Here is a 16572-nt window from a genome sequence, read left to right on the forward strand (position 1 = left end):
GAAGGACATGAAAAGGAGTTCCTTCTGGCCCCTTGATTTTGACCTCATGGTAACCCTTCAAAAGAAAATAAACAACTAATGTTAGATGCGCAAGTGGTTTCCCGACCACCTGGACTGCCGTACCATGAATCCAGCGACTCAATAAGAGCTATAATTTTTTCTGAAGGGGCTTAGATGATTTATGTAAGTTACTTTTACGTACCCCTTGATTCTGCCACCAGTAATTCTTGAAGTTGAATGGTGCGTGTCTGTCAGGCCTAAAAGGAACGAAAATTTTATGCTGCAAAACTCGACAACAATAAACCTACCCTGTGTAATGACCAAGCTATATCCACAAAATCGATATAAATTTGCTATTTTGATTCTATGGGTACCAGCATCCGCCATCTCAATACCTAGGAACATATCAATTACGGCTGTAAATATGGCCGCCGTTACGAACAACACATCGCAAATCAAAATACCCCTGTGCACTTTTTTCACAGATCGTGCACAACTCTAAAAACACGTTAAATCCCAAGAATATGGCGTGAAGATTAACGACATATTTTTTGTGATTTTCGCAAAAATCTCCAGGTAACTTAAATCTACTGTCAAAATGAAAAACATACCTGGTTTGGATGCAAAATTGCAAGCGCTGTTTCACTTTACGAGTAGCATTTTACATCGTTTACGCTGGTCTTCAACCGCCATCTTCAAAACACGTGAGGCTCCTTCTTTTCTGGTAATTATCGAATAGAATTATGGGTAAATTACCCGAGTATAATCGAACAAATAACGAGCAAAGCGAAGTGAATACGAAAATTCCCGGTTTTTGAAATGGCCGCCATGTTGTGACGTCACATGGTTATCAAATCTGATAACGATCCCGGACTGTTAACGTCACGCGTTTTCCGCAGTATTAAGTTCAAGCTTTTTCGACATCATTAAATTGGCGCTTTTCCTACAGTATTAAACTCAAACTTTTAATACAGTATTATTTTCGTGCTTTTTCCACAGTTTTTTTTAATTTTTTTTTTTTTTTTTTGCTTTTTTTTCCACAGAACTGAACTTGCAATTTTTCTAGCGATTTATTTTCGCGTTGTTTACAACCTATGAAATTCACGATTGTTCCACAATATTAAACTCGCGGTTTTTTGATTGTATTAAACTGGCGCTTTTCCACAGAATTAAATTCGCACAATTTTCACAGTATTTAGGTCGCCCTTTTTCCACAATATTGAAATCCCGCTTTTTCCACATTATTATATTTACGTTTTTTCCACAGTATTTATCTCGAGCCTTTTCCAACTGAAATATTACTCTCGCGCTTTCCACAGTACTAAATGCACGCTCTTTCTACAGTATTTAAGTCGCGCTTTTTCCAGTATTAAATCCCGCTTTTTCCATAGTGCTGATTAAACTCGCGCTTTTTCCACAGTATTAAACTCGCGCTTTTTCCACAGTATTAAACTCGCGCTTTCTCCACAGTATTAATCTCGCGCTTTTTCCACTATATTAAATTGGCGCTTTTTCCACAGTATTGAACTTGCGCTTTTTCCACAGTATTAAACCAGCGCTTTTATCACGATATTAAACTAGTCCTTTTACCACAGTATTAAACTAGCGCTTTTTCCACAGTACTAATCTCGCACTTAAAATTGACGCTTTTTCCACAGTATTAATCTCGCGTTTTTTCCACAGTACTAATCAAACTAGCGCTTTTTCCACAGTGTTAATCGCGCGCTTTTACCACATTATTAAACTCGCGTTTTTTCCACAGTATTAATCTCGCGCTTTTTTCACAGTATTAAACTCGCCCTTTTTCCAATTTATTAACTTCGTGCTTTTTCCACACTATTAATCTCGCGCTTTTTGCAGAGTATTAACCTCGCACTTTTCCCACAGTATTAATCTCGCGCTTTTTTCACAGCATTAAACTAGCGCTTTTTCCCCAGTATTAATCTCGCGCTTTTTTTCACAGTATTAACCTCGCGCTTTTTTCACAGCATTAAACTAGCGCTTTTCCACAGTATTAATCTCGCGCTTTTTTCACAGTATTAACCTCGCGCTTTTTTCACAGCATTAAACTAGCGCTTTTTCCACAGTATTAATCTAGCGCTTTTTTCCACAGCATTAAACTAGCTTTTTTTCCACAGTATTAAACTAGCGCTTTTTCCACAGTATTAATCACGCGCGTTCTCCACAGCATTAAATTAGCGCTTTTTCTACAGTATTAAACTAGCGCTTTTTCCACAGTATTAATCACGCGCGTTCTCCACAGCATTAAACTAGCGCTTTTTCTACAGTATTAATCTCGTGCTTTTACCACATTTTTAAACGCGCTTTTTTCCATAGTATTAATCTCGTTCTTTTTCCACAGTATTAAACTCGCGTTTTTTCCACAGTGTTAATCTAGCACTTTTTCCACAGCATTAAACTAGCACTTTTTCCACAGTATTAATCTCGTGCTTTGTCCACAGCATTAAACTAGCGCTTTTTCTACAGTATTAATCTTGTGATTTTACCAAATTATTAAACTCGAATTTTTTTCACAGTATTAATCGCGTGCATTTTCAACAGTATTAAACTCGCGCTTTTTCCACAGTATTAAACTTTGGCTTTTACCCCAGTATAACTCTCGCGCTTTTTTCACAGCATTAAACTAGCGCTTTTTCAACAGTATTATTTTCGCGCTTTTTTTCACAGTATTAAACTCGCGCTTTTTTCACAGTATTATTCTCGCGCTTTTTCCACAGTATTAATCTCGCGCTTTTTCCACAGTATTAATCTCGCGCTTTTTCCACAGTATTAATCTCGCGCTTTTTCCACCGTATTATTCTCGCGCTTTTCCCACAGTATTAATCTCGCGCTTTTTCCACAGTATTATTCTCGTGCTTTTTTCACAGTATTATTCTCGTGCTTGTACCACAGTATTAAACTCGCGCTTTTTCCACAGTATTAATCTCGCGCTTTTTCCACTGTATTAATCTCGTGCTTTTACCACATTATTAAACTTGCGTTTTTTTCTCAAAATTAATCTCGTGCTTTTGCCACATTATTAATCTCGCGCTTTTTTCCACAGTGTTAATCTCGTGCTTTTTTCACAACATTAAACTATGCCTTTTTTCACGGTATTAATCTCGCGCTTTTTTCACAGCATTAAACTAGCTTTTTTTCCACAGAATTAAACTTGCGTTTTTTCCACAGTATTAATCTCGCGCTTTTTCCACAGCATTAAACTAGCGCTTTTTCTACAGTATTAATCTCGTGCTTTTACCACATTTTTAAACGCGCTTTTTTTTTTACAGTAATAATCTGGTGCTTTTTCCACAGTATTAAACTCACGCTTTTTCCACAGTATTAAACTCACGCTCGTTCCACAGTATTAATCTCGCGTTTTTTCCACAATATTTACTTAAACTCGCTAACTTACCACAATATTAATTTTGCGCATTTACCACAGTATTAAACTCGCGCTTTTACCACAGTGTCGATTTGCTTATTTTCCACAATGTTAAATTCGCGGTCTTTCCACGATATTAAACTTGGGCAATTTGTAAAGTCATATAGGTAAGACAATTTCCACAGTTTTAAATTTGCTAAGTCTTCTAATTATTTTAACACGCTTCTTTATCTAGGGTTTTATTTTTGCGAAATTCCTTAAGGTTTTTAACTAGCTCTTTTTCAGTAGATTTAAACTCGGACAGTCTTTACAGTATTTTAACCCTCGCAATTTCCACGGTGTTTACGAGAAAATTCTAAAAGTAGTTATCTTGCGCCCTTTACCCACAGCATTGTAGTATTCTATCTCATCCAATTTTCAAAGTATTAAACTTACGATTTGCTAAGGTGTTTTATCTAGCCCAATTCAGAAAGTGCTAAATTAACCCAAACAAATATTATAATATTAAGCTGGCGCAATTTTTCAAACTATTTTACCTTCCGTAATTTCCACTTTTAAACATATTTTTCAGCGGATATATCTTACGCAATTTAATAGCTTGAAACCGATCACAAGTCATAAATATGCATAGTTGCCTACCCACAGCAAATGAATGGAGGAAGACAAGATAAAATATAATATAATTAATTTTGACTTTACAAGACAGATTTAGATCAGTAATATGTTGTAGCTTGGAAAGTAGTGAGTTTAACGCTGTACCTCCACTTGCTCTGATTCGAAGGACGACAGAAAACAGTTCAATCTTGGATAATTTATGTGTTAAACAAAACGAGTTTTATCGAGAAACGAGAGCAGGAAGTACAGACTTGAAGAGTTTTAAACAATCAATAAACTGAATGGATTTATTTAAGAATTCGGTTATTGTTCGGGTTCATATAAACCTTTCCGGCTATAGCGAAATGAAAAGTCCTCGCTTAATCTCAAATAAACGAAAACGTGGCGACTACTTCGCTTTCTTTCATGTTAACTGGCCGTGTCTTTCACGTTGCTTTGACATAGCGCATAATTTTTGTTTTGACTACCAGAAGAAAGGTTGTTTCCGCATGGATTGTAAAACAGAAAAGAAACTGTCGCAATACAGTGGCAACTGGATGAATTAACTGAATCTGCATAACGCTAAGTGCTTTCACTCTCTCGATCTAGATTTTGGAGTTTAAGGCGAATGTCCATAAGCAAATGCTGAATTTTAAGGAAACGCTGTTCCTCGCAATTGAAATAAAAGCGTCATCTCACGTATATTTATTAATTATAACGTATAAGCTGGGAGTTTAATTCCTCAATTCTTAAAGTTGTTTATCTCCGCGATTTTCAAAGTATCCTGCGCTATCTTGACAGTAATTGATAAACTCGCAAAATGTCCAATTGTTTTAACTCGCTCAATTCAATTGGTATTTAAACGGCGTGTGAATTTTCCACAATATTTTAACTCGCGCAATTTCCAAAGAACTTAAATTCACCCAATTTCCAAAGTAATTTAACTCTCGTTATTTCTGTAGCGTTAAGCTCACCCAATTCTTTCATGAATAAAGCCGCGCAATTCACAGTATCAAGAATCTCCACAATATCCTATTTATGTGTCTCGCCAACTTTCCACAGTATTAACCCGCGCAATTTTCAAATTATTTTGTTTCATTCAATTTCTACATCATTCAACTCGTGAAATTGTCAAAGTGTTTTAATCGCAATTTGCCAACTCTCGAATTCGCAGAAAATTTCTAAAGTACTTCAACTGGCGCAGTTGCCAAATTCATCAACTCATTCAGTTTCAAAAGTATTTTAACCGGCACATTTTCTCACAGTAATAAATTTGCCAAATGACACATTGTTATTTTGTTTCATTCAATTTCTACATCATTCAACTCGTGAAATTGTCAAAGTGTTTTAATCGCAATTTGCCAACTCTCGAATTCGCAGAAAATTTCTAAAGTACTTCAACTGGCGCAGTTGCCAAATTCATCAACTCATTCAGTTTCAAAAGTATTTTAACCGGCACATTTTCTCACAGTAATAAATTTGCCAAATGACACATTGTTAAGTTCTCGCGATTTGCTCATTACTAAATCTGCGCAATATCCATAAATAAAACGAGGACAATCTCTGAAGCATTTTATACATTGATATGTCGCGCGAATTCAACATTATTAAATTCGCGAATGTGCTTTCCCCTCAGTATTAAACTCGCGTAATTTCTGATGCATTTTAACGAGTGCATTTTGCACAGTATTAGTTTTATCTCACGTAATTTCAACAGTATCAATATCGCAAATTTCCTTAGGCGTCATCGCTCTTTTACCTGTCTAGCGCAATTTCCACAGTATTAAATTTTAACTCGCTCTTTTTCTACAGTGTAACATTCGCGAGATTTATAAACTAATTAACCTAGCAAAATTTCTAATGCCATACATATTTCATCTCCCGCAATTTCCACCGTATAAAATCTGCGAAACTACTGAAGTATTTTAACTCGCGCTTTTTTCCACAGTGTTAAACACGGGCAGTTTCTGTAGTGGTTTATCTCGAGCTTCTTTCAAAGTATTAACTCGCGATTCTTCGGAAGTCTTTTAACTAGCGCAATTCGTGTAGCACTAAACTATAAAAACAACTATATAAAAATAAAGTTACTTACTTTCTTACTTACTTACTTAAACTCACGCATTTATTATAGTAAGTATAATAAATATAATAAGCTGGCGCAATTTTTCAAAGTATTTTAACGTCCGTAACTTCGGTCCAAGTTTTCAATTCTTCGCGTACTACGAGCTTTGCCCACGAAAAAAATCTATGCAAATTAGGTTAATAATAAGCCATGGGTGTGTTGAATCCACCCATGGCTTATTATTAACTGTAACTGAAGATCGAAGTTCGCAAGTTTTGTACGATCGAGGTGTTATTTGTCACATTTGCGGTAACACATAATGACACTAATTTAGTTACAAAGCCCATCCAGCGGCATTATTTTTCTCATGCGGTCCGCAGCTTTGTATATTGTCACGTTTCATGAAATGGCCGTAATAATATCTATTAAATGTCCTGAAATCTCAAGTTAACATATAAGACTGAGGTAAGATATTTCCAAACTTTCGTGTTCGCGGAACAAATACCGCTAGCAGACCAGCTCCCTATGGAGAAAGAAAAAAAGAGGCAGATATTATGTTAAGCACGAAGATGATTCCTTTCTCAAAATATTGAAACAACTCAAAATACGGACCTCTCAAAGAAGGCAAGAAATGCTGGGGTGCAAGCAAGTGAAATAAATAAAGCAGAAAAGGTTAGCATTATTATTCTACTCGACAGATAACAACAGTTCAATCAAGAACTGACTACCCAAGTAAGACGGAATTAGCTAAAGCGCGAGGTTAATATTCTGCCCGACAGATAACAACAGCTCAATAAGAACTGACTACCCAAGTAAGACAGAATAAGCTAGCGCGCGAGGTTAATATTCTGCTCGACAGATAACAACAGCTCAGTAAGAACTGACTACCCAAGTAAGACAGAATAAGCTGGCGCGCGAGGTTAATATTCTGCTCCACAGATAACAACAGCTCAATAAGAACTGACTACCCAAGCAAGACAGAATGAGCTAGTGTGGCAGGTTAATATTCTGCTCGACAGATAACAACAGCTCAATAAAGAACTGACTACCCAAACAAGACAGAACAAGTTAAGCCGAGTTAAGCATGCATTTAGGGCAAAGTGAATCAGATAATTCGCTTCATTGCGACATATGACAACCGTTCTCTACAGAACTCTTTTCTCTGGTTTAGGCTAGATACGTACGCAAATATGAGAGCTCTCTGATATGATATCAGCATATTTAATAATTTCAGTGCAACTTACCACTGCAGTCTTTTCCTTGTTCCATGGCATTGTGGATCGGAGGATTGATGGCAATGCCGTGCGGAAATTTCCCGCCAAAAATAATTTAGTCCGACATGAACAATGATCATCGAGACACAAAAACACCAAATGCATGCCTCGTTGTCTTAACCCAAGAAAACGTCATTTATTCCAAGACCTGGCTTTAAGGATTCGCACTCGTCTATACTAGCTATATAGCTAGAAAAAATAATATTGCAAGGTAAACTGCGATATCTTGACATCATTCTAACATAAGAATGTGGCTCAAACAAAACATAGAATATACTCGAAGTCGTAGTCATCAATCGAAAGTGCCGTGCGCCATGTATCCCTATTTCGCTATGCCAAAATTAAGACTAACGATATAGTAATTACTGATTTCAATCTTGTTCGGCATTCATACATATGTTACCACAGTAGATTTCTACTGGCGGCTTTCGCCATAATTGTTCATAATTATTTTGGTACAAACCGGCTTCCCTTGACGCGACGGTGTTGGCAATGTTTCCACACAGAAAAATGTCATAAAATTATAACCATCTCCTTTAAGCCCCACAGTGAGCTATTCTGGCGGTTTAGCAAGGAAAGTACCGTAACAAAGATGCGACAAACGCATCACTGGCTTCAAGCATGTTCGCAAAGGCAAAACTGCGTGACAAATAAAAGCAAGTATCGGGTCCTGTTTCATGTTACATTTCCTGGCGTGCGATGATAAGTCGTGTACAAGATTAAAAGACCTCCTGGACAGAATTTTTTTAGAGGGTAAAGCTCCTCACGAGTTTACAGTCTTTATAGATATCTCACACAATTTAGCATCTTGAAACCCAATATAGTAAATCTACACAGTTACCTGATATACCCGCAGCAAAGGAATTGAAGAAGACAAGATAAAATATGATATTTTTCATCTTGACAGCAGAAGACAGCTTCAGATCAGTTAGATGCTGTAGCTTGGAAAGTAGAGTGTTTGTCTCTGTGCCCTCACTTGCTCTGATCCGAAGGACGACAGAAAACAATACAATCTGGGATAATTTATGCGTTAAACAAAACGGGTTTTATCGAGAAACGAAACCAGGAAGTACAGACGTGAAAAGTTGCAAACAATCAATAAACTATTTAAGAATTCGTTTTATTCTAGAGGTTCGTTTAAATCCTTTGCTATGGCGAAATGCAGAGCCCTCGCTTGAGCTAGTAGTTATCTATCTCGAATAAGCGAAAAAATTAGAAACTACTTCACTTCTTTGCATGTTAACTAGCTATTTTTTATGTTTTGTCTTTCACGGTGCTTTCACAAAGCTCATAATTTTTGTTTTGACTAAAAGAAGAAAAGTTGTTTCCGCATGAGCTGTAAAACAGAAAATAATTTGTCGCAATGAGTGGCAACTATATCGACCAGAATCTACAAAACGTTAAGTGCTTTCACTCTCTCGATCTAGATTTTGGCATTCAAAGATCCTTAGTGTTTATTACTGGCGAGTTTAAGCCACATGTCCATGAGCAAACGCTGATTATTAAGGAAATTCATTTCCATGCAATTAAATTATAAGATTCCAGCATACTGTCACGTTTAATGAATCAGGGTCTCATTTAAAATCATTAATAGTACAGTGATAAATAAAATCTGTCTGACATGATGACTAAAATTTACGATACTGTGGAAAACCAGTAACGCAACTGATCATAGTCGCAATAATTTCTGTACACCAATTGGTATAACACGAATTGGTATGACAGCTCTTACGCTTGGTTAAGTCAAGTGGAACTTTTGGAAAAACACCGGAGATCAATGTAGACAATGACTCGAGAATTTACAACTCTGTTTTTGAATTAAGCAAAGCTAAGGTCAGAGACGCAAAAAAAAGCTAGGTCGATTGTAGAAAGTTTACACCCTTTTTAAAGGTCAAGTGACAAATATGAAGCAGTTTCTCTCTGACACTGTATCCCAGATTCCTACTGCAATCCGCTTTTAATAATTTCATGTACGCAACATGGCTAAAAAGATTGTCTGTGATGTAGACGATGCTCTTGGATACAAAGAACACAAATCGAAAGTTAGAGCTGAGAAACTTTCGTAGAAGTGCTTCAACTTTAGTTGACTGCACTTGCTTGGCAAATGTATTTTTAAACAGTACAATGCTTGCCTTTGTGTCAACTTGGCTTCCATTCATGAGTTTTTCCTTATCTGTTCTATTTTCTCATCAGCTTTCACTCGGCGACGTGACTTGGCCGTGTTCCACCGTACGTGAATTCCTCCACCACCCCATCACACTACCCCTCCTAAGCCCCTTTTGGTAACAAAGCCGTTCTTTCCATGTTGGAACTAAGCACTGCCGCTCATCCTCCGTGCAAATCAAAGGAGATTTTGAAAGTTTACGCTCTTTTTCGCCGTTTAAAGACATGAAATGTAAACACAACAAACTTGAATTATTGTTCGATATATGCCCCTTTTTTTGGTGATGGGCATCGCTGAAGCCTACTCAGTAAAATTGACTCATTTCTTACTTAAAATTGTACGGCAAGAAAACACAATATTATGCGCCATTACAGCCCCGAACTACAAAGGCTTCCTCATGCGGGGGAAAAAGAGATGAATGTCATTTCCAAATGACAAGACTCCTTGCATTAGCCCCAGTTTCAAGCTACAATCATGGACAAAATTCCTGGGACAAATTTGCACTTTTGGCGCTTTTGCGCACACACCAGACGCAAATATAACTTCATCTCCCTAACCTCACCCCCTTCCCCCATGTAATGTTAAAAACTACTACCTGCAATTTCTTCTGGTTTCCAACATTGTATTGGGTGGGAAGGGGGAACAGTAACGCGTTTTTAAAAGGAAAGCAGCGCTTTTTACAAACTTTAGCAGTAAAACACAGATAATTCGTTAAATTACACAAGTGTCCCAAGGACGTTTGTTTACGATTGTAGTTCCAGTCTAATACCGAAAATGCGAATAATGCCACCCCCCACCCATGTGAACCTGGGGGGGGGTGGGGGGGGAGTGGAGCGGCATCGGTTGGGGAAGGGGTTATAGTGAGAGAAGCTACATAAATGTTGCATTCAATACCAAAATACACACCGGTCATAAAAACGTTAACCAAGTTTAAGGGGGGGGGGGGGGGGGTGTTACTGGTAAAGGAAAACAACGTTCATGATCATGTTGCGGAATTCTCTGTTTACATTTTTAGCCACTTTTTGACCGTAAAGAGCCGTTGCTAAGGGCGTTGCTATGTTGAAATACGGCTACCACTACGCAGGTGTAATTAGAGGAAAAGCGTTTTAAAATACGTTTTGCAAATGTTTAGAGATTTTGAATGATCATGTTTCGGAAAAATGGCTCTGGAAGAGAAACCTTTTTGAGATGACAGATACCATTCATGTTGCTGGTGTAACAGTTCCTGTACCACCAGACTCTTTTTTACTGCACATCACAGTTGGATAAGCGACAAAAAACAAATATTAATAAGAGGGGGCCAAGCAAAAAACCAAAGCAAACAATTCAAATTGAACATAACATTGTTAAGAATCCCAAGTGGCCGGGGGAAAACCAGTTGGCTGTTTATGAGCGTGGCGGAGGATTTCAACTCGTGGCTGCCGTGTAACAAGTCCAGTTAGTGGTCAGTGCTGGACTCAAACCCGGGACCGCTGGATTACGAGTCCGACGCGCTGACTACTCGGCCAGGCTGCATTCAGCGACTGTCGATATCACTCTGAGCGCGCCTAGTATCAAGGCCATTTTGTTACTCTCGATGAATGCGAATCTCTTTGGGCAAGAGAAAAACTACAACAATAATAAATGGCAACATTTCCCAATCAGAGGTCGAGATAAACATGTAATCAATTGTATTAAGACCGGGGAAACCCAAGTAAGTTAAGCCTGCTTGTTCTTAAAAGCATCTTTACTCTTATTGGCTACAACACGTTTACTTTCCGTTACATGTATTTGTAGAACTACGAAAGCAAAGCAATTACTGTCGACTATCACTTGTAAATCACTCAATACAGTAAAACTGTTTAGGTTTTCAAAGCAAAGCATAATTAATATAAAACCGCGATATCCGTTGTTCGTAAGTTCTCTTCTGCATTGTTGTTATTTTGTCGTCAATAGTAAAGAAGCGTACATGTCTAATAATTCACCGGTCGGATCTTCATTTCAGCTCTTTTAGCTGAATCGTATTTCCACTGGTTCCACCTAACACCATCAGTACCCGTGTATTGTCCGTGATGATAGATACCATTCAGGTTGCTCTCGTAGCAGCCCTTATACCACCAGGCTCCTTTATAAGACACAGCACAGTTACCACCAGAACTGACGTTGTCTTGGTCTTTTGTTGTAAATGGATAACCGTTATGATAAGCCAGCGAATCCCCAGCGGTTCCTGATCGAAGTAAAGCAGAGACTAAATAAAACGTGGCTTATTTCCAAGTTACTGAGATTCTGTCACTCAAACACTGTAATGAGTAAAACTTATACTGAATAAAAACTTAGTCAATCAGAAACGCAAAGGATGAAATGTCACCAGTGGGAAAAAAAAAAAAAAAACACTGTTCAACCAACCAGGAACGCAGCGATCTATTTTCACTGTTGGTGACTGAATTGAATGAACGTTCCTAGCATTCAAATGTTTGTATTAAATCGACGTGATACTAGAGATACTAGAGCGTAGAAATGAAACTAACCTGAGTAACTTCCCACGCTCAGCTGGTACTTAGTCCCCTCGCTCCCAACTCCAAAGGAATCGTACTCGGCATAAACAGTGTTTCCTGCAAAGTCTTCCAGGTCAACACGGAGCTTATATTTTCCACTGCTGGTCAGGCGTTGTATCTTATCAAGTCCGAGCCAAAATTCGACATTCAAATTACCGAACCCTCGTTTATAGTCAGCCCAGACGCGGTAGAAGTCAACCGAACCGTCCATTCTTTTCTGGAACACTGTCCACCCTCCCCCGGCTGCGGTTTGATCACAGAAAACATCAAAGGCACCTAATCCATCAGGGTTGATTGTATACACACCACTGTGTTTTATTCCAGATTTGTACAGCCCAGCACAGTCCTTTACAGCTGTATAACAAAAGATCGTAAGACAAACCTGGTTACAACACTGGAAAGTGGTTTAATTCGGTGACATCAAAATTTATTTCAGAGAACACATCAACCCTCTTCATAAATTACTGTCCATTGTGAATTATATATAATTAAGTATAAGTATTGTGAATTATGTCAGCATATTAGCTCATTAACATAAGCCTGAGTAACCATCGTTTTTGAGTTGATATTTCAAAGAATTTCTACTCTCAAACGAGTTTTGGGGGGCTGATTTAAATGCACACAAAAAAGATATCAATTGGCAGCAATTTATAAAAAGGATCTATTAACCAAGACAGTAAAATATGCATTATCTTTATTTTAGAAACACTCTACCTTTTATCTGACCAAGACACTTGGCTACTGGGATTAATAAAATTCCCAGCAACAGTCTATGTCTATGTCTGTCCAGAAACTAACATCCAGTTGAATATTAAAATGCTTCGTTAAATTCATATAAGATTAAATTTGGAAATACAGTTAACAATAAAGATTAGCGAAAAAACTAAGCAACGACGTTTCGGTGTCATCCTGGCACCATTTTCAAGTTAAAAAATATTTGTGCGAAAAGTAAACTAATTTATACCAATGGTAGAGGTGCGAAATTGAATAAATTAAGATTAAGATAGCTGTTCAATGTTCATGTTCATTCCAATGACGTGTCAAACACTGGTAATGAGTTCAGTGTCTGTTCAAAGCCTAAACAAATACTTTTGCGCGAATGGAGTCTGACTGTGTGTTAAGGCTCGGTTTCTTCTTGCGAATCCACAACATTTCGTGGATCAAGCAATCGAACTTTCCCTGACATTTCTTTAGGATCTTAAAGTTGTTAGTCAGGTCACCAACTGTATCAACTCGGTGTTCATTTTGAAGGTGTTTTCCGATGGCGGTAAATCGGTGTTCCTCAATGCGCTTGTAAAGATGACGGCTAGTGTAACCGACGTATTCTGCATCACACAGATCACATATATAGTTATAAACAACGCACTGTTGATTGATCAAAGGTGGTTTGGGCTCTTGTACTTTGAGATCATCGCCAATTTTACGGCTTCTGAACACCGGCTGTAGTTTGTGATCAAGTTTATTACTCAAGTCCGAGAGATGTTTCTTTACTATGTCCGCTGATTTCTGGTCTTTAAAAGGCAGGACAATGCGGTAGATATTCTCTGTTGGAGGCGTCGATCTTGTGTCTGGTGACATCACTGAATTAACGAAACGGGTGATGGTGGAGTTCACAAGAGAATCTGAGTACTTGAGGTTAGAAAAGATCAGTTTAAGGCGTTTGCATTCTGTTGAGAATAGTTCCCATGTTGAGGACAAGCGGTAAGCACGGTTTAACATGGTTTTAACTAAAGATCTTTTATAGCGGTTGTCGACATGACTTTGGTGGTGTAAGAGGAGACCAGTGTTTGTGGGTTTACGGTAAACACTTGTTACCAGCTTGCAGCCCTTCTTGCATATTTCAATGCCGACAAATGGTAGCTTACCGTTAGATGCGATCTCCATGGTGAAGGATATGGATGGATGACAGTTGTTCAAAGTCTTCAGAAAGGCTTCTGCGGTTGGTATGTCTTTCATTGTGGCTAGTGTATCATCCACGTAGCGTCTGTAGAAGTCTGGCAACTTGTTCTCGTTTTGTAGCTTTTCCTCGATAGAACAAAGAAAAGTATTGGCCATTAGGGGACCCAAGGGAGAGCCCATCGCTACTCCATCAATTTGTTGGTAGAGTTGACCGTTAAATTGAAATAGCTGGTCCTTTGTTGCTACTGACAACAGTTCAATTAGATCAGCTTTGCTGATGTTTAGATGGTGTGTTTTGTTGAACCAGTTGTCAACAAAAGCTCTATCAGCAAGGATCTCGATGGTTTCTTGTAGTGGGACGTTCGTAAATAGCGAAGAGACATCATAAGATACTAGGATGTCAGATTCGTTGAGGCTCAGATTGCGAATCTCATCAGCGAAGGAAAATGTGTCAGATATTGTGTAGCTGTTGATCGACAGGGGCTTCAGTTTATCGTCGAGCCATCTCGCGAGGGCGAAGTTGTAAGTACTTGTGGCGGATAGAATGGGCCTCATCGCCAGTTTTTCTTTATGAGTCTTTGGCAGACCATAAAGATGGGCGAGTCGTGATCCTTTCGAGCAAACTGAGTCGGCAATCTGTTTTGGGAGAATTTTGCGCACGACAGATTCAAGGTGTTTCTCTTTCTGCAGTAAAGGGTGGTAGTTTTTGAGCGGTCGTCCACGCGTCTTGGGTCTTTCCGAACTTACGGCGGTAAATTTAGCTGTATCGTTGATGGAAGATTCACTCAAAAGGCGAATATATTCTGCCTTATCCATAACAACTACTCCTGTACCTTTATCTGGTTTCGTGATTACGATGTCATCTCTTCGTGTTAGTTGCTCAATAGCTCTTTGTAGCGCTTTCGGTGGTTTGGGGGCTTTGCACTCGATGTATTTAAGCGCGATCGATCGAAGGGTCGCCGCAGCTAATTCCTTCTTATCATCGGATAATTTCGGATCAATCGGATCAATTTCGCACCTCTACCATTGGTATAAATTAGTTTACTTTTCGCACAAATATTTTTTAACTTGAAAATGGTGCCAGGATGACACCGAAACGTCGTTGCTCAGTTTTTTCGCTAATCTTTATCGTTAAATTCAATTAGTAAATAAATAAAGTTGACGTTGCTGGTTGGTAGACAACGGCGACGAAAAGTACCAAGATGGAATAAGGAAGCGAAAGACTAATGTGCTGCTTATTATAATTGCTTTTCTGCTTTATCGACCACGCTGGGACCAAACGGCTCTGAAAACGGTCATCAAGGTGTCGCCAATTTTGGTTTTTTCAGCATAACTTCAAATGTAGTAAATATCTCGTCGCGAAACTTGGCAAGTGAATAGAGGACAAATGTCCATTTTTTATTTGACAACAAAATTGACAGAATATATTAAAATATGACGTCACAGATAATGACGTCATGTAATAACCTTGATTAAAAGTTTTTAAATTCCAAATTTCTTCTACTTCTTTAGAAAAAGCACAACAAGAGTAGTTAATTAAAAAGCTGAAAACCGTTTGTCAATATCTCAAAAATGAATGGAGATAAGACATTTTAAATTTTAGAGTATGCTCAGCCCAAAAACGGTGACCCCCCCTTAATAAATATTTTCAAATTGAAGGTGTGTTTTCCTGTTAAAAATCTCACTTATGTTGCATATTGACTGTACTTTATGACTAGAACAGGTCTAATCTAAAAAAAATGCTCATCAATATTTTTCCTGCCCTTCTAAGCATCTCAAAACGTATTTGTGACGTCATTTGAAGTGACATCATCAATTATTCAAACAACAAAACATTGTTTAATTAAGAGGCCAAGGCTAAAAATTCTAAAATGATACGATTTTTAGCAGCACTAAGTACTCTATATTACCAAATTCTCAGAGTTTCTCAAAGAAAACTGAAGAAAAAAATCAAGGGGGTTGATTTTAGAGGAATAGTATGGTTCCGGGGGGAAACCAAAATTTCTTTAAGTTGCTATAACTCGAGAAATATTTGTCATAGCGAGGAACGGTTTTCAGTATAACAGTCCCCTAGTCAACTCTTTTTAATGATGTATTTCGTGGTTTGAAATTAGAAAATTTGTATGACACGTTCTTGTGGCGTCATCAAATATGACGTCACAATATGACATTTTGACATTTTGTTACACTTGAAATGATCAAGACAACGATCCAAGGCAGTGTGCAAAGCTTGGTATAAAAATATGCAGAGGGCGTAAACTTGCCCTGAATGACTTATTTTAAGGTCGTTTGGATCCGGCGTGACGTTGCTGTTTCTGGTATGGTTTGCTTAGGTCCATTATTTTCCATAGAAACAAGAGGGAAAGAGAAAATTATAATACGTATGTAGGTATACTCTCTGTTCCCTGTATTGTGTAATACATATACATTCTCTCCTACCACACTAAGCATACCCTCACCTGTACAAGTTTTACCATCTCCGGTGAATCCAGCTTTACAGGAACAAACATGGGATCCGAGAGTATTCTGGCAGTTGGCATTGACATCACATACCCCAGCTGAAGCACTACACTCGTCGATATCTGACAATAAAGAAAACAAGAAAACAACATATTCAACTTCTGGAACAAATGGTAAAATATTGGTAAAGTCGATTTCAT

General features: G+C 38.1%; 2 protein-coding genes across 2 annotated transcripts in view; both read right to left on the bottom strand.

Moving 5' to 3' along the window:
• Positions 1–11198: 11198 nt before the first annotated feature.
• Positions 11199–16572, bottom strand: part of LOC145496193 (uncharacterized) — a 39530-nt gene continuing 34156 nt past the window's right edge. Inside the window, exons 10-12 of the mRNA XM_081475857.1 lie at positions 16372–16494; positions 11987–12367; positions 11199–11685 (exon numbers count right to left, since the gene is read on the bottom strand). Coding sequence (XP_081331983.1) covers positions 11432–11685; positions 11987–12367; positions 16372–16494 — 758 coding nt within the window. The 3' untranslated portion in view covers positions 11199–11431. The remainder of the gene's footprint in view (positions 11686–11986; positions 12368–16371; positions 16495–16572) is intronic.
• On the bottom strand, positions 13047–14523 carry LOC145496203 (uncharacterized). Its single transcript, XM_081475868.1, has one exon. The coding sequence runs from the start codon at positions 14465–14467 to the stop codon at positions 13091–13093; it is 1377 nt and encodes a 458-aa protein (XP_081331994.1). The 5' UTR covers positions 14468–14523; the 3' UTR covers positions 13047–13090.

This window comes from Orbicella franksi, chromosome 8, assembly GCF_964199315.1.
Source record: "Orbicella franksi chromosome 8, jaOrbFran1.1, whole genome shotgun sequence".
Classification (NCBI taxonomy): Eukaryota; Metazoa; Cnidaria; class Anthozoa; order Scleractinia; family Merulinidae; genus Orbicella; species Orbicella franksi.